A 20,905-nucleotide genomic window follows, 5' to 3' on the forward strand; every position below is an offset into this window, starting at 1 on the left:
GTGATCTTGGCACTACAGCTTAGAAGCAGTTTCAGCACACTCTTTTAATAAGGATTGCAGCTCCTCTGACATACCAGGGTCAGGTCAGAAAGAGGTGTGGAGCACCCTCACCTTTTCTTGTCTACAATGAAAATTGAGGGTACTCAATACACTGAGGACTGTATTTCTCAGGGGAAAGTTAGACTGAGTAATTTAAAAGAGAGAATGTTTCTTCAACCCACACTCGATTTATAACTTCATTTGAATTAAATGCAATCAATGAGCTGGTACTTGTGTTACAAATAAGCTTAGGTCCACCAAAAAATGGAGAAGTATTGCAGAAGTTAACATTACAGCTATTCAAGTACAGCATATCCTAGTGAGATACAGTAGGTCAGTATCTGCAATATAAACATTTCCAGACTCCTAGGGTTTTTCTTGTTGTTGCTGCTGCTTGCATTTCACTTGCTTTACATCATTTTAAATCAAAACGCAATGACCAAAACAGCAAATGTGCATTTAGAAGACAACTGCAAAGAATTTATGGCTTTATCAGGATACAAGCTAACCTAAAATATTTACATGGAATGTTGAACTCAATTTACAAAGACAGTGTCTCAAATTAGAACAGCATAGAAACTTATTTTATAAATGATCACACTGACAAGAAATTCAAAAATGTAATATACCTTTACAGCCCTTTCATAAATATATAGGTTTCACTAAATTCTTTTTTCTTTAAACAAGACAGATACATTCTCTCTACATGGTAACATAAAATAACTATGCTTCCTGTCTGAATGGCACAGATGTGATGATCTGAAGTAAGCAAATTAATCTATACACTGTACCTGTAAGACAAGTTCACTACTCAGTTAACACACGTGCTTTACTCCTTCTTCACACATATTCTCATTTCCTGCCTCAGTAGTAAAAATCAAGAAAAATGGAAGACACCAATATTAAAAATACACGATCAACTGTATATTTGGTTGCTCCATCACACAGGATTCAAATTGAGGTTTCAATTGTATCTAGCCAGTGTTAAAAGGAGAATAATTTTCTTTGTAGCATAGCTTCCAAGCTTCAACAAAAATAAAAGCATTTGAATTTAAAACAAAATATCCTCTGAATGCTGTTCAGATGTGTCTTGATAAATTTCATATTTTTAAAACAAGTATTTTATGTATAACTAATACAAACAATTCATGTATTGCAACTGCTTCCCAGATCCCAAAACAGTTCCCCCACTAATTGTCTGAAAGTCTCCAAAAGGCTAGAACTATTTTAAAAGGATGCCAGAAGTATTTGGAGTTGATTTAAAGGGGAAAAAAACAAACAAAACCAACAAAACAAAAGCAACTCACTACATTACTTTTTATGCCAATATATCACTGATCTTATAGAAGATCTAATAGAAGACTTGCCCACAAAGGAAGACTGTTAAAGTTACAAGTATTTAAAGTAATTCATACTTTCCCTTATTCAGATAAATATTCCCAACAGTTGTCTTTGTTGTGCCACAAAGCAAGCATGAAGAATTTCACTGCATGCATATGCACGGTAGAGCAGCAAAAGACTGTTACTCTTCCAGAGAATATTTTACAGTTAAGTCACTAAAGTTCTTTTCTCATTTGGTAAAAAAATTCAATAAAAGCGAACACTAACATCACTCTGTGCACATGAGACAAAGGAAAGAAGACCTCATCCTGATTCTTAATCCAATTAAAACTGATGTCCTGTCCATAGAAATGGTGGTCACTGTCACCTGCTTCAGTTGTCTCAAGTTCTATTAAAGTACAGGTAATAACTTCCAAGTGCTAATGTGCAACCTTTCATGGAAGCAATTATGGCTGAGACCACCAATGCACTGATATCTAGTGTTAATTAATATCTTCTGTTAACCCTTGTTTAAAAAAACCCCTTCAACTTGGACACTGATATATAAAATAACTTGCTGGCAGTTTTTGACATAGTATTAGCTCACTGTACTGACCTTGGTAAGGCTTGGATTACATGGGAAACTTCTTGTCCCAAAATTCAAACAGGATGGATTAGGATACAGAAAAACAAGATGAACAGTTCAATTGCACCAAGTCTGAAGCTGCATGTCACAGTTTGCCCAAGCTTGAAAAACCCTCCCACCAAGAAAATGGTGACAAAATTGGGTCCAACCATGCACCTTATTAGCAAATTCCCAGCTACTATCATATATTTTCCTTATTCCTAGCGTTATGAATGCAACCAGCTGACTGGAACCCAAAAGGTCTCTGTCTCCAGTGTGTCAAAAGTTGTTTTCAGCTCATTGTAAGCTGTGGTGAGGTCATCATTAACTATAACTTTATCAAAGAGATGGCCATACTGACTTTCCATCATCTGAGCAGACTTAATCATTTCTTGAAAATCTTCTTCCTAATAAAACAAGTAGAAGTTGTCAATCCAAAGTACAAGTATATCAAACACATCAGTGTTCAATGCACATCCACTGAATGGCTCTATAAATGTCTTATTCAGCTTATTTTCTGTTGCATCAGGAGTTTTTCCAAATTCATCATTTCAAATTACTTCTTTGAAACATTCTCCTGACTAGAATTTGCCTGACAAGGCAATTCTTTCCTCTTCTCTCTTAGAGCAGTAGAATTAGCCACCAACTGATAATTACAGAGACATTCCTGTGCTAGGAATACCAGTGGAAAACTGTTTTTAGCTGTTTACATTAATGATGCACTGACAACTGCATTACCTAAGTCTCAGCTTGCTATTAGCAAGGGATTTATCAGAACACAGGCTTTATTTTTTAAGAACTTGGTCCACATCCAAAGGATAGTTCCTGTCGGCTTCCTGTGTCTCGCTAGAATTGCTTTACTGAGTTTATGTTCATGTTTTTAGGGGGAAAAAATGTAAAAAACTAAGTATTTAATTTATTTCATAACTCAGATTGAAGCTTAAATGAGCAAAGTCCTAAAGACACATCATGTCCTTTCCCCTACTAAGAGCTCCCTTTTGCATTGCACATACTCTGCAGTAAATCAAAAACTGGTTCAAAAGGGTGTTGCAGTCAGCCTGTGGACAGATGTAGAATGCAACTACTTGAGAAGGGCTGGGGGAGGTATAACAAAGGCGCAGTCTGTTACAAAGCAACTGGTACATTTGCATGCGCCTATAACAATAAAAGTGAGCTAAATCGCTGTACTGCTAAACTGTAATGGAAGCTTGTTAAAGATAAAACGCACGTGTTACAATGAACATACAGAAGGAACAGTGATACTGAACTGCCATATAATGGTATCATTCAATACCAGTACTATTACTTATCTGTCTATACCCACGGGTGCTAAATTTTATTTCAGCTATGTGGCACAAAACCTAGAATTTAAATATATATTTATAGAATATTTGAATTGAGGGAAATAGGAAGCCTAAAATATGTGCAGATATCAAAGTCAGTCTGTGATTAACTTTAGGACGTTTATTAGTAAATACTGTAAATTGCATGCATTACTTAGAATGATTAACAAGAAGTTTTACTTTTCAGCTTTTTACCTAAAAATGATGCTACTTACTTATGACTTTTTTCCCCTTTTTCTTTATTTGCTTTAAAAATTTTATCTACCTTACAAAGGTATCTGAAATATTTGTTCTGTGACTGTAGTTGTGAATTTAAGAAATTTTTACTTTTCATTTTGAGTTTGGTTAGTTATGTCTAATTTAGTTCAGGGAAAATTCAATAACGTTGATAAGATAAGAGAATGTCACTGAACAATTGATGGTACCTCTGATTTTTCTAACCTAAAGTTATTCTGAAAACAACACATCATTTCCTATTTTAAAAAAAAAAACATTTTCCTGCTTGGGAGCTCCAATAGTGTGAAATAAAAGGAGCTTAGAAAATACACTTTCAATTATGCTGAAGTGCATCAAAAGAAATTAAAACACTTCTGAAAAAGTTATGGCACAGGAGAGAGAGTTTGAGACATATAAAAACAAAGAATATATTATGTATAAATACACATGCATCAAAGTTGTAGGGCAAAGATCCATTTCATTCCAACAGCTTTATTTTCCTTTTAAACCTTTATTAAAAAGATCTCTTGATTGCTTTTCACATCTGAGTCTAAAAAAACTTACCGTAAAGGGTTTTGCAGTCCCCTTCTCATCTTTGCTTGAAATAATCTTGGCATTTTTTCTGGTCTCCCTCAAACGCTCAAGTGATGGAGGCTTTATAAATATCACAAATGGTTTAAATTCGTATGTCCTCAAGTGCTTCACAGTCTGGGAAGAGAAAGTGATCATAATTAATTAATAACCGGCGTTGCAGTCTTCTGTGCCCTGGAGTCTGCAATAATAAAAGAAATCCTCCGCTACCCAGAATAAATGTATAATACATTTCTGGAAGTGCACCTTTCAGTCAGTATCACCCTCCATGCCCAAACAGCATTTTTCTGTGCACCGTGTTACTCGAATAGTAAAAAATCCCCACACAAGCTGTCGGTAAGGCCAAGACTGATCTGTCTGCCAGACAGAAACCTGGGGCACCTGCCTGGAGGGCTGGTACTTCCCTAGCTAGAAGAATTGAATGCTCACAAAGATTCGTTACACCCTGAGGAAGAAGCAGCTCATTTCAAGAGCTGGTTCTAGGAGCTGAGCTTTCTATGGCCAAACTTCAAAAGATGGAGGGTGGAGGGAGGCATCCTGCAGCCCACCTGCAAGAGTTCATAGAGATAAAGACAACCATTTGTTCTCAATCCTTCTCAAAAGACTCACCAAGTGACATCTCTCCTGCTGCTTAATTTCCTCAGTCAGATCAGGACTGCCTATTTGACTAAAGCAGGAGAGTCAAAGATTTGGCCCGCAGGACTGGACATTTGGTGGCAGGATGAGCAGTGCCAGTGCTAATTGCTGTAGCTTTGGGACCTGTACAGCTGTCTCATTCCACTGCCAATTTTCTGACTTGTGGGCTGGATCTGGAGTGTGGAGCTGTCACCCAGCCCATGGGTTGGAAATTTAGTGGGATGAGCAGCAGCTGCCATGGCTCCTGGAGCCATGACAATTAACCCTATTGCCACCTGCCCTGTCACAAAATTTCTGCCCCGTGAGCAGCTGCGGGCCACATGACAAAGCTCCATGCTCCAGATCTGGCCCACGGACTGGACTCGTGCTACTTCTCCAGCCTATGGGGCTGGATGAGTTTGACACCCCTGAACTAGAGAACTTATGCACTGCACAGCCGTGGGAAGCAGCAGCAGTCTAATTATGGCCCCATAAGGCTTCAGATGGGTTACATCACCCTGCTTCCAGCCCATACACAGATCCATGCTGCTATGCCAAGGCTGCTTTCAGAAGCTGAGGTAGCTTGCCTCAAGAGATATTCTCTTCCCAGTATCTCTGCAGTCTAAATGCACTTAAAGCTTTATCTCCCTTTGCAGCTCCTTACACAATTAAATGTTGCTACTGGGCCACTAGCAGCCACATTATGGAAACGTGAGAATGTCTGACTAGAAGAGACTATCTGAGTCATCAACTGTAGGCACCCAAGGAATCGAGATTATGTCCACAAGAACATTCACTCTCCCCCCAAACACACAAAGTACCCCTACCAGTCTATGAACAAACTTGGGATTTTTAGTACAAAAAGCCAAAGGCCTCAGAAATGACAATGTGCCACAGGAATAGAGGAGGAGAACCCACACGCATCAGCTACCTGAGTGGTGGTTGCCTCCATCTGCCATCATAACAGCCATTGTAGAAGCAGCAATCCAGGCACTACAGGGTTCCCTCGCTTCATGTGGCTTCTGTATGTGCGAATTCACTCTTATATGATGACCCTTGTATACCAAAAATTAATTATGTGCAAGGTAAATTCACTCTCACACGATTGGTGTGGAGGAAGCCCACAATCAGCTGCTTTGTCCAGTGCATTGTGAGACAAAATACCAAAATATAGTCTCCTGTGTGGATCTGTGTTCGTCTCTCGTTGTCTGCAACACGTGTTTCTGTAGTTGCCACCCCGAATATGATAGTGCCCTGTGCTTGAGTGTACTGTCTGCTGTTGGTGAGTACCAAAATTGGCTTGTAAAAGTGGTAGAAATGGGTCTTCGGGTCAGCAGATTCAAGGTTTTGGGGTGTATCCCTATTTGTTACCTTGTAAAGTGGGTTCTCCTTTATGTGAATTTGAGTTATGTGCCATTTTCCAGGAACACGTACAGCACAAAGCAAGGGGAACCTGTCACGAGTTCTAACCACCAGGCTGCCAATTACACAGGTCCCCAAGCTTAAACAGTTAATAGATTTGGTAGCATACTTCCATATGAGATCTTTGTATTCATAAGACAATGGCCTGCTCATATTTTAATAGCCAGAACATTAATGCTTTATAATTATTTGCTGTATGCTGTAGGATCAACATTTCTTGCAGTTTTTGATGGTTTGGGAGACTCTAATAAGGGAGCTTCTGTAATAAGAAGCACGACATAATATTTGGTTTAATGTGAATACACTTCAGCTATTGCATCCACAGAATATTTCCAGTATATGCTATTTAAACAGGGAGTAATCATGCCCAATTAGCTATAGAAACAGAGGCCAAGCTTACTTCTAGCTGTACGTAAGGTTCCAGTCAAAACTGGGAAAAGAAATTAGGGCACAGCACAGTGTGGCTGAGACACTGAAGTCAGCCAAAAGTAGGGACACAGAGTGAGACAGTTGAGGAGGACTGTCTGACATGCAATTCCTATTTAAGAGTGGGAAAAATCCACAACAGGTGTGCAACAGTCACAGAGCCATCGCCTGTAACAGAGGATGCATTGAGAGCAAGACTGGATATCTGGGAGATGCCCCAGTCAAGGGAACCGGAGTCAGTCCACCTGAAAACAGAACTGAAAAAGGAACCTGTCCCTAGGAAAGGACCAGCACTTTATCTCAAAGATGGGAAATGGCTTCCTTGCATACACACCACTCAGTGTTCAAAAACAGATTCCCTGAAAGGACCTGTCAAATTCCTGTCCCCACTGACACAAGGGAAATGAAGCCCAGAAGCAGCAGTTTACTTAAGACCAGCCTCACAGGTTATGGTCTGCCTGGGTACATCTTTATTTATAGCAAGGATGGATTGCAAGTGAACATCACTGTAGGTTGGATAATAGCTTAGGAGTGATGCCCGGAAGACAGAGGCTTGTATGGGAAATTGTATGGAGACTGCTTGGACCTAAATAATTTGTGTGTGTGCCCCCCAAAGCACAAGTCACTGGGAACCCACACATACAGGCTAGCAGCTACATTTGCAAGTATCTGCTTGCAGTAGCCACCATAACAATGCTCTATCACCAGGTGATGGGCAGAGTGTGTAATAAGCTGCTTGCCTATAGCAAATGGATCTACCAGGATGCATGTAGACAGATGACTTCAACTAATCTGCTATAGTGACTAGGCAGGGAGAAAAAACAATACCCAAGTGATTACACCACAACTGTAAGTCATCTTGGATCGTAACTGTCAGTGTTACATGGTGCAGGTCAGCATCTTTTCCTTGCTAATTCCCACCTTTGGAGTGCTGCCATGAGCCCTCTCCCTGGTCCTAGCAGATTGCTGGGACCCCGATGCCCTTCCATATGCCAAGCAAGGAGGCATCATCCATTCTTTGGATATAGGTGTAGGAAGGGACCAGTGTAAAAAATGGTACTTTTCCACTATACCAAACATTAGGAGCCCCAGTCTTCTCTTCCTAGCTTCTGTAGGGGCCTTCTTATGAACACACTTCCACTTCTGGTCCATTAGGGAGACAGACCCACTTGAGAACATGCATCTGCCACAGGAAGGAGCTGGTGCTTTGGCTGCTTCTCTTCACTCCCATTTTCCCCGCCTCTGATACCAACCAAATTTACCAGATAGGTAAGAGTTTCCTTCCTAATATCAGGCAAAAATTTATTTGTATCCCACTGGACAGGTATGTATCATCATCCCTGAGTAACCCTAGTACTCTCTGATATTTTGTGTTGGGTGACTACCAATCTGTCCCACGCTCCAGTACAAATTTAGCCACCCATTCACACCCTGCCTGGCTTTCTCAGCCTCAGAGAGGGACCTAGATTTGTCAGCATGTTTACAGACTCAAAATGCTTACACCTAGATGTATAATAATTGTCAAGTAGCAGCTAGTCAAAGAGTGTAAGAGGAAATCATCTGGTTTCAAAGAACTATGCCAACTCAGATCTGTCAAGGCTGTGGTTTGAGCTTTTAGGGATCTAGTGCCTGCAGATCCATACATCAACTCTTCTAACCCATGCACCTGCCTCACTTCTGAGGCCTACCAATGAACTTCTAGGGCTACTGGCCACCCACATATAGGACAAATGCATAATATTATGTTTGCAAGAATGTCTAATTCCAAAAGACTCCTTCACATGACCTGAAGGAAAAGGTATAAAAAAAATCTAAGTAAATCACTGAATTATCCTCCGCCAAAGGAGGTTTTTCTACCCTAGTATATATTTGCATGCCACCACTGATAAACAAACCCTTTGGTGTTTCTGTTGTAAGCTATGCTGACAATGTCCCTGTTCAGCCCTGAACAAATGGGATCCAATTCACCAGAAGAGCCTCAACAATATGAGCCCTTTGATATTACCATGAACCCAAATGTCCTTTTTGAGGTAACTCCCTACTCTGTGGAGAAGTCTGTATTGCTTTGAGGGTGGGTAAATCCAGTTTATATACTATCTTATGGTATTAAAACATACCTTGTTTTAGGACACTGAAAATCAGGGTATCTGACCATTCCTCTACCAAGACAGAGCTATATATGCCAAAGTCCCATTTAAGTCATACTTGCTAAACCCTTCAGTAATCCTGGGAGAGAGAGCCATGATACCCCCTTTCACCCTGAATATTCAAGATGCCACTTGCTTTGAACTAAGACAAAAATGGCCAAGAACCAAGCTTCCAGAAGTCCCCAGCATTTTCTCTGAGATACCAGTCACATCATACATTGAATAAGCTGCACTGTCAGTTATCAAAGGGGCAGTTGCTGAATCACCTCTTGCAGAAGAATTTCTCAAGGAGGGCATATATGATGGTGTAGCTAGGTACAACACAAGCAAGGTGACATTTTCATCATTTGAAGTAATCCTCTGGGTTTGCTTACTTGATTTCTACCATGGTTTCAGCAACATGTTGTATATCATCTAGGGTTGCACAGACAGAGATTTTGGGGGCCAACACTGATAGCCAATATTTAAGGAGGCATAACAGCCGATACCAATCTGATTTCCAGTACAGCTGCCTCCAGGTGGTAAGTCCAGTTTGGTGGAGGGCGTGGGGGGGTCCTGGATCCGTGCGGGGCAGGGCAGGATGCAGCTGGGGCTGCGCAGGGCTATTCTCAATGGGGGCTGGGTTTGGAGCGTGCACCAGCAGCACTGGGAGGGTGCTGCATCCACCTCAAATTCCACCGCCACTCCACTCCCGGTGCAGCCACTGCCACCCACCTGGAGCTGCTCCAGCTCTATGCCCTGCCTCCAGCCACACGCTGGGAAGAGCTGGGTCAGCACTGGGCGACTGGTGGTGGCAGCACTGGGAGTGGAGCTGTGGCAAAACTTGGGGTGGATGCAGCATCCTCCCAGCACCACTGGCAACTGCTCCAAGCCCAGCCCCTGCCAAGAAGAGCCCTGTGTAGACCTGGCTGCAGTCCGCCCCGCCCCTCTCTGCACAGATCTGGGCACCCCCCCCAACCCACCCTCTTGGGGTGCAAGCAGCAGGAGCCACCTCCCCTCATCCCACGCCTACCCCTGCCTCCTCTCTCATTGCAGGGGGCATTGAGCTGTCCCCCATGTCCGTTCCCTCCTCCCTCCGCTTCTACCACAATGAACTAACCAGCAGGAGGCAGCTCTCCATGCTGCCAGATCTGCTCCTCGCTGCCTGAGTGCTGCACTGTGGCTGCACACAGCATGAGCATTTATTGGCCAAATTATCTACCCCATCAGGCCGATACAGCAAATTTTATTTTGGTACTGATCCAATATTGGACCAATCTATCAGTGCACCTCTAATATCATCCAATGCCCCAAATACACTCACTGAAACTAAATGGATGAAATTAATAACTGCTGCATGCCAGAATGAACACCCTGAAAAGGATATAAAGGACAGACATCCCCAACCACCAACAGAATAACACCTTTCACAGAACAACCGTTCCATCTCTGAGCTCACTGCTCTTTCGGAAGACAGGCCTGGCAACAAAAGTTCGTAACTTTACTGGATACTAAAAACTATGAACCAAACACAATAGTTTTATGGCTCGTTACAATTTACCTGCTTCCTCTGCTAACGTCTTTGTACTCTATAGATAATAACAACTCTTCCTTTGAATGGTCTTTACATTAGTAGGTTTACCTATTTCAACTGCCCTTTACTTACAATAATAGAATCAATGAGTGGGAAGGGACCTAGACAGATCATCTAGCCCGACCCCCTGCCATGGGCAGGAAGGAGCACTGGGGGTGGCAGGGGTCATACTTGGTTTGTAGCTACTTTGGAAAACTTCTCTGTCCCATAGATTTACTGCCCACTACCTCTAAGTATTTATATTTACATAACAAAGTAAAAAATTATTGCTTTACCTGGTATTTAGCTTAGGTTAAATTGATTACTGACTTGCAAGCAGATACACAGTGGATAAGCCAGGGACATTGAAAGAGAACATCAAGGAATTGAAGAATCTGTTCTCAGGAAAACATTTCAGTTAAAGAAATTTTGTTTGGCTTTTTATGGGTGATCTCTTTCATTGGACCAACTGCATGGTTGGGATAGACTTAGACAAGTTTTTGGGTACCATAATACCCTTCTTCAATCCCAGCCATACAGTTGGTCCAAAAAAAAGGTCACCATCACAGCTGTAACATCACTTCAACACTACCAAAGCTTTGCTAAATATTCTTAATGTACAAGTTAAAGTTACTCCCAGCCAATCCTGCATACTGGGGTTTTCAACAGGACAAAAGCAACATACACACAATGGGTTAACAACATCCCTTCCCCTTTCAGAACACTACTCTGTATTTGTATTTCCTATCCTGCAACACTTTACATGAATGGTCTGGTAAAATCAAGGGACTGCTCAGGTGACAAAGGGATGTAGGCCTAGCCTGTATCTGAAGGATATTTTGGATTTCAACAATCAATTTTGAGACCTATTCTAACACAGGAATGATGAAGACAAATGTTGGGGAAAATATGAGAGTAATAAACTTGTAAATATTATAGTGCAAGCTGCCATTTCAGTTAGTTCTTGTATTAAAAGATCTTGCAATTTGTACTGAAATGCTTCTTCTCTCCCTCTCTTTCAGGAATGCTTTCTGCTGTAAGTACAACCAGTAAAGATGTGGAATATAAATTTAGTTTTGAATCAAATGGAATGCTCTATTAAACAGTTTTCTTCTGGAACTTTAACATGTAACTCAGTAAATGACATGATGCCAAGAGAGCTGCTTACTTACATGAGGCTGGACATCCAACAAACAAACTTTGTTTTTAGCTAGAACGGATCGAACGGAGTCTATGCTTGTGCCATAGTAGTTGTTTTTATATTCACCATATTCAATAAACCTGTGGTAGAAAGTGAAAACAGATCAGAATCATTCCTATTTCATCTGCAAAAACTTATCAGCTTGGTTTATAAGACCTAATTCAGGAGAAGAAATATTTTTATTCTACATGCAACTTTTACCATGTTTTATAAAAGGAAATGCTGCCAAGTACTTTGGCATCTAAATTTTAAAAAAATCTTCTATTTTACTATTTTCAAATCAGTAACACCTGCTTGTATTACAGTTAAAGAGAAAAAAGTAGTATAGTCCAACAGCACACTAATGTTTTCCATCACCTCTTTCTCTGAACTAATGCAATTCAATAAAAGAGTGGATAACCTAAACAATAGAAACTACTGAAATTTCACTGCACACTACAGAATATCCAAATTCTGTCTCAGAATAGAAGGCGGAGTTACAGTAGTTCTAATGGAGCCAAGGTGGCTGGCTATGTGCTATAAAAGCATAAATACAATTTGCCAAAAAAACAAAGAACATTTTGAAGTTTCAATAAAACTTATAGCTTTGTGTCTAACACTTTTGCCTTCTGAAATGCTTAGGGCAGCATTTCAACTTGTAATATTTTACAGGCTGCTAAAGAGCAGGATGCTACCATTGTCTTCCATTTATTTTAATTTTTGGACAGTTTGCAGTGAAGGGCTTTTCCGTAGGTCTCCAAATTCATAAGAACAGGAAGTACCTGTCCTGAAAGTGAATATAACTGCACAAACATTAATTTAAACAAATGCTTGCAATGACAAGCTTGCCAATGCTTCTGTCCTTTGTAGTACAAGGTTCATTTAATAAAACAAAGGATACCAAATTAAAAAGGACCTCCTTCCTTGTAACACCTTAAAAATCTCCATGAGTTTACCTCATCTGCAAGGCATTTAAAATTTCTGGTAGCTTTAAAATGTTAGTTTTGTACACTACTTTTGCAGTTTGATTATTCCAAAGAAGCTTCAAGGTTGAACTGCCTAGGCATTCAAATGATACTTTAACAATTTTAAATCAGTACCCACTTTAAATACTACTCAAAAGAACCAATTAATAACTCTTTTGCAATGAAACCACTGTTTTGTCCCTGGCTCAGGTTAAAATCTTTGCAACATACTTGTTATTCTGTACATCCGTCTCAAACAAGTGCTTGGAAATGAAAACATACTCCACACCATCACTTTCTTGGCCTCTTCTTGGTCTGGTCGTGTCTGTGGTTTTCATGAAAAAAGTTTAAAAAATAAATGTAAATCAGGTTTGGGACAAATGTAAAAGGCCCGATCATGTGTGGGGTTAAATGGCCTTATTCCCCAATAGGTTAGATAGGACTTGAGGATTCTTAGGGTCACTTGGCACATCACAGGATAGTGTTTTAAGCAAGTGCGAGAAAATCCCATGCAACATGAATTTCAGCTAACTGGGTTTTTTTTAAATAGTGGAAAAATGTAATAAAATGGGAACAGAGAAAAATAGTGAAAAATGAACATCAATTTAGAACAATCCCCTTTTACCTTCTACTACTTTTCATAGCATAATCATTTGGAAAACCCAGTGATTTCAAGACCATAAAAGATAAATTCAGCTGAGCAACTGGGTGTATAAGAGAGCCAAATATTTTTATGATCATTAAAAACATTTACAGCAACAGTATACAGGGCATAAAAATACAATTGATGAAAAACTGCATTTCATGTTTTATGGCCTTAGCCTTTGGTGGTCAGGCATGAATTCCTTTCACTTCCCATCTACAGTCTTGGACTACTGATTACTTAGATTATGTTTAATTTTATTTTTATTTTACTTCCTTTGAAGCATCAAGTAGTACCTTTTCTGTAAGACAGGTACACACCTGACAGAACATGATACTGTGCGGTGAGGTGTATGGTAAAGGATTTTATTACTGATGAAACACTGTGGCTTTGGCACTTGTGAGTAATATGACCAGTCCAAATTCATACCCATAAAACCCTCTGTACCTTGCCATCACATATATTCTTTATTCACCCACTTACGTAGCCACAGACACCCCCAGCTACCCCCAAAGAGTATATTTTTAATATTTTTGTCACCTCATCTTCTTTGGCTAATAAAAAGAAACGTTCCTAAAATGGCCACAACTCTAATTCTGCTCAACATTTCCGTCATTAAGTGACTCTCACAAACCTGTAAGTCTTGGGGAGAAGAAACAAAACACAAGTGAAAGTTTAAAGGCACTAAATCATCTGATGAAAAAAGGCAATTTATGTGAAAAGTCTTATGCTAAGAACTGCACATTCATCAGTCTGTTAAGTATTTAAGCAGAACGTAGGCAGGGTGGTACATGTACACTGAAGCTGCTCTGATGTGCTGTAATTACTCTATTAATTGAGACTGATGGAGCATGGTAATTATTGTACTCTAGCAGACTCCAGTGTCATGTGCATCAGTGTCCCCATGCTGAAAAATGGCTGTGGAGGTGCTTTAACTAAAGTGTAACAGGGCACCAGGGTGCCTGCTACTAGCAGGAGGAATAGGGCTGCTGAAGCACCCTGGAGCAACACAGATGGGGGTTGCTAGGGCAACCAGGCAGGTCATGTGGCCAGGTGGGGGCAGGGCCAGGCCCTTATAAACAGCTAGGCCAAAGCCTAGCTAGCAGTACCCTTCTGGATGCCGCAGGAGCTCTGTGGCTGAGCTGAGCGGCCAGAGTCGGGGGTTGCAGCCTTACCTTACTGATGGGCTGCGATGATGCTAGGGATGAGAACACCCTGATAAGAAGTAGGGCTGGGAGCCCGAGAGGGGCTGAGAGTTTGCATTATGAGCGGGTAGGCTCTTTGTTGGTTTTGTTACAGCTGTTTGGGCTTGACTTGAGTTATGGTTAACCGGAGGACCGGGTGAGGCTGTAGGGGAGTGAGGAGGCCTCAGCGGGGCTCCCCAGCAGCTTGGGGGCTCCGGGTGCCCAGTAGGGACACAGTGCCAGTGGGGCACAACTGTTGGTGCCGGAGTGGCGCAGTGTACGGGGTTTGGACCCCGGCCCGTAAGGGCGGCACTTTGCCCAGTGGGGCAAACGACCCAGGAAAGGGTCAAGGGGGCCGGGCACAGCTACGGCCACCTGAGCCCCAAGCGCAGGAAACGCGCAGCGCGAGGAGCGCGGTACAGGCCCCAGAGAGGGCGAGGCCGGGAGGGGGCATAGCGCAGAGAGCGCGGTACAGGCCCCAGAGAGGGCGAGGCCCGGAGTGGGCGCAGCGCAGAGAGCGCGGTACAGGCCCCAGAGAGGGCGAGGCCCGGAGAGGGCGCAGCGCAGAGAGCGCGGTACAGGCCCCAGAGAGGGCGAGGCCGGGAGGGGGCACAGCGCAGAGAGCGCGGTACAGGCCCCAGAGAGGGCGAGGCCCGGAGAGGGCGCAGCGCAGAGAGCGCGGTACAGGCCCCAGAGAGGGTGAGGCCCGGAGGGGGCGCAGCGCAGAGAGCACGGTACAGGCCCCAGAGAGGGCGAGGCCCGGAGAGGGCGCAGCGCAGAAACGACCCAGGAAAGGGTCAAGGGGGCCAGGCACGGCTACGGCCACCTGAGCCCCAAGCGCGGGAAACGAGGAGCGCGGTACAGGCCTAGAGAGGGCACAGCGCGAGGAGCACGGTACAGGCCCAGAGTGGGCGGGAGGCGCGGAGAGTACAGTCCGAGACCCTGAGAGGGGCCGCAAGCGCAGAGGGCGTGGCGGAGACCCCGGGAGGGGCGAGAGGAGTTAGGGAGACCCGAGGGCGTCAGTAATAGGCAGGTGGGTAAGGGCCCGGCCCAGGGGCGCCAGGCGGGTGACGAGCTCAGGGTGCCAGAGGGAGAGCACCCGAGGGGCCGGGGACCAGCCAACGTCCCCCAGGACAGCTGCGAGGCTTGGGGCGTGCTAAAGGGGAGGTTTGGAGGCACGCATTTGCCCATAAGGCTGGGATGAGAGCACCCCCACTTTGGAACGGAGGTGATACCAGCAAGGTGTCATTAGGTGTAGGTAGGCAGCCTCCCATTCTGAACCTCAACAGCAAAGACGTGGCGGGCGAGTAGAGGGTGCCAGATCACCCTAATTAGCACGGCAAGGAGGTGCTAGCGAGCTCACGGCCACTTGCAGGGCCATCCGTGACATAAAGCTCATTCAATGAGTTTTAATTAAAGCACCCCCACCACCATTTTTCAGCACAGGGAGACCGATTACACGTAACACTCCAGGCACTTTAATTAGAGCGGCTCTCTCTGGGAGGTAGGGGGGAGGGACACTTTATTTAGAGTGGCTTTGAAAGCCCAGCCTCCCAGAACACATGTATAAATGCCCTTAGAGACTAACTGGTTAGTACAGTGGCAATACAGCTAACCACGTCCCTACTTAAGAATTTACAGATATCTGGCACAGTTTTATGAGCTTATAGGCCAGGCATTTGCAATTCATGCATGTTGTTGAGAATAAATTTAGTAATTTTTCATCTACCAACAAACTTACCCACATCTTTTTTTTTTTAAGAACACCTGCAATACTGAAGAAAGTACTGGGTCACGGCTCTGGATACAGAGTGCTCAAACCTGGTTCTTAAGAAGCCTCTCTACGGGAGACAAAGCTACCAGACAAAGCCAGTACAGTGCTGGAGAAGCCTGTCCACAGACAAGGGCTAAGTACAGACAGTCAAAAAGCCTGAGGCTAAATTGATTCAATCTTCTCAGGTTAGTCTAAGCTGAATAGACTGAACCATCAAGTGAACAGACATTGAATTTTGATTCTGGAAATGCAATCACATCCCTGCAGTGGCCCAAGCCAGAAGCCTGGGGGCCTTAGTGCATGCCTACTTCCTTGGCTGGAGCAGACACCTTGGGCCAAGGATAGACTGCTCACCTTGAGAGGGGGGAGGGGGGTTTGTGGGGGAGCAGCAAAGCATTCTGGGATGCTGGGGGACTGTGAATTAACTTGAATCTGGAGGGGATCTGGGACAGAAGTTCAATGAACAGTTTTAACCTAAATCAGCTAAGTCGGATACTATGCAGGTTTATCTTAAATTGGCTTATGTGCACTAAACTGTTGTGTTCTACATCTGAATGAGTTTCTGACCACTTATACCAGTTTTTGTGTGTAATTTCTGTCCCTAACCAAGGGGTCAGTCTTTACATTTTTAAATCTGTATGCCAAAGACTGATTCTGATATGTGCTTTACAAATATGGCAACTGACATATTGATAGTTGTGTGATTCCCTTACCTGAACACAAGACAAGGCTTCACATGAATGGGACAGAAACTATGCTAGAGCAACAGGATTCAAACTTGTCTGTATCATGTTATGGAATTTGAAAAAGTGAAGGTTTTTGCCAACACCCAGTGAAAACCCTACCAGAGATAAGGTTCCACTGCCTGGGCCTGTTCTACAATTATGGCAGTATTAAACCTAATTTTCAGGATTAACTAATGCAAGGGTAAAAAATGTCTGAAACTTGAGAACCTGGCCTTCAGTGTCAGATGCTAAGAGGCAAACTGGTAGGCATTTTTCTTTCTTGAGCTTTTAACTAGTCTCAAATTGAAATTACGAATACTGCAAAGAAATGTACTATATCTTGCAGGTAAACACTCCCCACTCTTCAGGTTACATTGGCATGAGAGCAATTAAACAAATATATTCTTACTAATAAACATTTGAGTATTTTTCTCGTTTCACTCTAGATGACAGTTTAATGTTAAAAAGAGTACCTAAAATAATTCAAAGGGAAAAAATCTAACATTTAAAAACCATGACTGTAATGCATTCTAATAATTGTAAGCTTTTTACCCTTTGATGAATACTGCAGGCAGAATTATTGTAACTTGTTTGAAAGACTGGACATTTATACAAGTGACATGAAAGGAAATTCTTAGAGCAAAGTTAATATCTTCACTATGTTAATATCAAGCCTTGGGGAGAAAAGTCCTCCTTTTCTGGTAAATACAACCCAGACACATACGTGCTAAACTGTTCCATAAATAGTGTAAAGCAAAGTGCTGTTGGAAGATTTTGTTTATAAATTACATTATTTGAGAAAATTCTGAAAGAGTAAATGTTTCAGGTTCTATAGAAGTAATTTTCCAAATGCCAAAATATAAGGAATTTGAATGACACTCATTCACGAGGTCAAACCACTTCACAAGTTCTCTCTCTATCATAGGCAGAAAGATAGATCATCTGGGAGTCACAAAAGAGCAGATGGAATGCACTGTTCTGAAAGGAAACTCATCCTATGCTGGGAATTATTAGTTTATCACTACTTACCAACTTCTGAATATAAACAATGGTCTTGGTTGTGTGAATTCTCCTACTGTCCATATCCAGGTTTGCAACCTCAGACCAAAGTGTTAGTGGAATAAATTTCACCATTTAAATGCCAAATCCCAAGGAGTTTTTAAAGGGGAATTTCATTTAGTAAACTGTAATATTAATCGTGTCAAACTTGCACTGAAAATTTACTGCAATGAACCTGTGCCAAAGATTTTTTATCGGCTTAATCAATGTTTATTCAAAATGTAGCTGCAGCAGCACTTTTAAAAATTAGGACACTAATTTAAGTACCAAATATGGTTTTAGGCACCCAGGCTTGGAAATGCTGACCTTAGGTTAACATAATAAAAAGAAACTGAATATGGCATTAACAGCCCACAAAAATGCACTTTTACTTACGTGGCACTGTTACACCATAATGCTGGGTATCGCTGATCAGCAATTTCCGTTTCAATTCATTCAACCCTACACCCACAGGACCTGAAAGATAAATTACATTGTTTTTGAAAAAGTTCTCTCACATTAAGCTGTTATTAATACCAAGTATGTGACTACAAAAGCATACAACACGTTTGGGCTTTCAGAGCCTTTTGGAATTGCTCATGGATATAGACTGTACTAGAATGTATAGAACAAATTAATTTCAGAAGATTTAATTACTAGTTAGGACTTGTTCTAACATCTCTCTTCATGGAAAATGAACATGGTAATAGCAAAATCAACTCTGATACTGGGAATCTTTCATTTTATTGATTCCTTTCAGACTGGCTCTTAACATAAGAGATAATGAACCTGTTGATGAAGTCACCTACAAAATGATGCAGGAGAGGTGCTCCAAGTGGTTCTCTTGGGTCTGCCAGTAACTTTTACAGTGACTACTGCCCACGAAATCTGACTGACCTGCAGAGGGATCCTAACAAGGATGCTGACTTCAAGTGGTTCCATTCCATCTTCTCTAAGTGTCTTAAAGTGTGGTTTGGTTAATCACTTTTCTCCCCCAAGCAATCCATCATACAAGATCCCATTCTTTCATCTATTCTATCCCATTTGTATGCAAGGCCTCTGGACACCTGGGCTATGCTGTGATCAGTATGTGGATGGTGCATGGCCCTACTTTCATCAATTCAAGATGGTGGTGCAATGGCAATGCCTTCCCAGGACCTTAGGACTGGAGGAAGGTCAGTCATCTGATGTTTAAGGCAGATACTTCAAAGGCAATGCTTGTAGTTTGAGGGAAGCATCTTGCCATTACAGAAGTAGTGGCCCATGTGCTTTTAGTTTTTATTATAAGCAACATTTAAATAGTAAATACCAACTCAATAAATATTTTTATGAATTCTGAGTCTTCACCAAGATATTATCAGTAGCTTGCTATCAAGATTAAGTACCTGAGTAAAGACTGTAGCTTCGGCACCTTCAAGTATAATTCCCAAAGCTAACTATCCTCTCCACGTGTATGCAGAAAGGCAGAATGATGAAAAGCAAAGGCTTTCTACCATCTCAAAACTATGGCCTCTCTGTAAAACTTAGTGTTGCTGCATTTATAATTTTTATATGTTTACATAAGTTAAACACACAACTACTTTTCAAGTTCCATCTCTGACCTGCTTGTAAATTAATCTCAGTATGCATAAATGTTTACTTAATACGGTGTACAGCAGCCTCTACTGGTGCCTGCCTGCAGAGAAAAGTAATATGTCAAGCAGTTAATAACATTTTTTTCTGTTTAGAAAAAGTTTTGCCTGTATTTGCAGTGTACATATTTAAGTGTGTGTGCATGCATGGACACACTCACACAATTAAAATTCTCTATGCATATGTCTGGTAAATGTAGCAGTAAAAAAAGAGCTGAGGTAGGAAAATACCTGTTTTATATTTTTTAATGCAAGAAATCTCTGCAAAATCTATACAAATGTGATTTCCTTAGTCTATGTGCTGTCAAATCAAAAGGTATGCTTTTAGTTCTACTCATATATAGAAACTCAGACTTCACTTTGTATGACAGATGCACTGCAAAGAGAACAATGTTTCCAGACTAAAAAAACCACCACTTGTTTTCTTCCCTCCCCAACCATATTTTTTCAGTGTTACTGTTAAAACAAAGGTACAGATTAGGGTTGTACAAAGCTTTGGTTGCTGATTCAATTTGGAGGAGATTCCGCCTGATTTGGTGGCCAAATCTCCAAATCCGAATCGAATCAGGAGACCCTTTAATTTCTCTGAATCTAATCAGAAGATTCTGAAATTATTCAGAGGGATTTGATGATTCAGCCATAGACAGAGCTTTAGAGTTTTTTCTACTTACCTTGAGGTACCAGGCACAGCTCGTGAATGCTGAGATGGTGGGGCAGATGGAGCATCCCACGGGAGCACGGGAGGGTGGTGGACCCACAAGTGGACCAAAAGTACATCCAGTCCACTGCTGGGTCCTCCACTGGGTGCAAGGGGGAACCCCCACGCTCCTGTGGGATGCTCCACCTGCCCCACCATCTCATCGTTCACGAGGTGTGCCTGATACCTTGAGGTACGTAGAAAAAATATATAGCTGTGTCTGTGGCCAAATCACTGATTCTCCAAACCAGAATCAAATCTTGCGATTCAGACTTGGCCTCAAGTGGGACAGTGATCCAAATCAGCAAATCGAATCACTGTCCCCCGAATCGGGCTGAATCTGAATTTGAATCAAATACTGCCCGCTTCGCAGATCCAGAGTTAGATTTACTTTTAATTTATGGATTTAGCAACAGTAACTGTAGCAGAGTTACAGAGCACAAACATCCAATGAGCACTGGCAATAATGAGCCTGTTGTCTATTAGTATTTTATTCCATTTCCTGAGTGTAATGCTCATTTATGCCTCGAATACTTTTCCATTTTAATGCAAATCAAGAAAGATGCATTTTTCTAATAAATATGCACTTAGAAATGCATACATTTAAAACTCATCAGGAAGGAAGTAAAATAATAGGACTAAGGAAATCCAGGTTCTTGTAGTAGAATTCCAGTAACACTGAGCCCTTCACTCCACAAAGTTGTTGCTTTGGCATAAGCCATCAGATTATTATTTTTTTTTTAATTCTCACCCATTCGATTTATGGCAATGG

General features: G+C 41.9%; 1 protein-coding gene across 6 annotated transcripts in view; it reads right to left on the reverse strand.

Moving 5' to 3' along the window:
- Nucleotides 1–706: 706 nt before the first annotated feature.
- Nucleotides 707–20,905, reverse strand: part of MPP7 (MAGUK p55 scaffold protein 7) — a 281,685-nt gene continuing 261,486 nt past the window's right edge. For all 6 annotated transcript variants that reach the window (XM_090047429.1, XM_090047431.1, XM_090047425.1 and 3 more), the window contains 5 exons: nt 18,202–18,282; nt 12,673–12,766; nt 11,469–11,577; nt 4,108–4,251; nt 707–2,391 (listed from right to left, as the gene is read on the reverse strand). In XM_090047429.1, the coding sequence (XP_089903555.1) occupies nt 2,212–2,391; nt 4,108–4,251; nt 11,469–11,577; nt 12,673–12,766; nt 18,202–18,282 (608 nt within the window). In that variant the 3' untranslated portion in view covers nt 707–2,211. The remainder of the gene's footprint in view (nt 2,392–4,107; nt 4,252–11,468; nt 11,578–12,672; nt 12,767–18,201; nt 18,283–20,905) is intronic.

The sequence above is a fragment of the Crocodylus siamensis genome, chromosome 5 (genome assembly GCF_052110815.1).
Source record: "Crocodylus siamensis isolate JL-2025a chromosome 5, ASM5211081v1, whole genome shotgun sequence".
NCBI lineage: Eukaryota > Metazoa > Chordata > Crocodylia > Crocodylidae > Crocodylus > Crocodylus siamensis.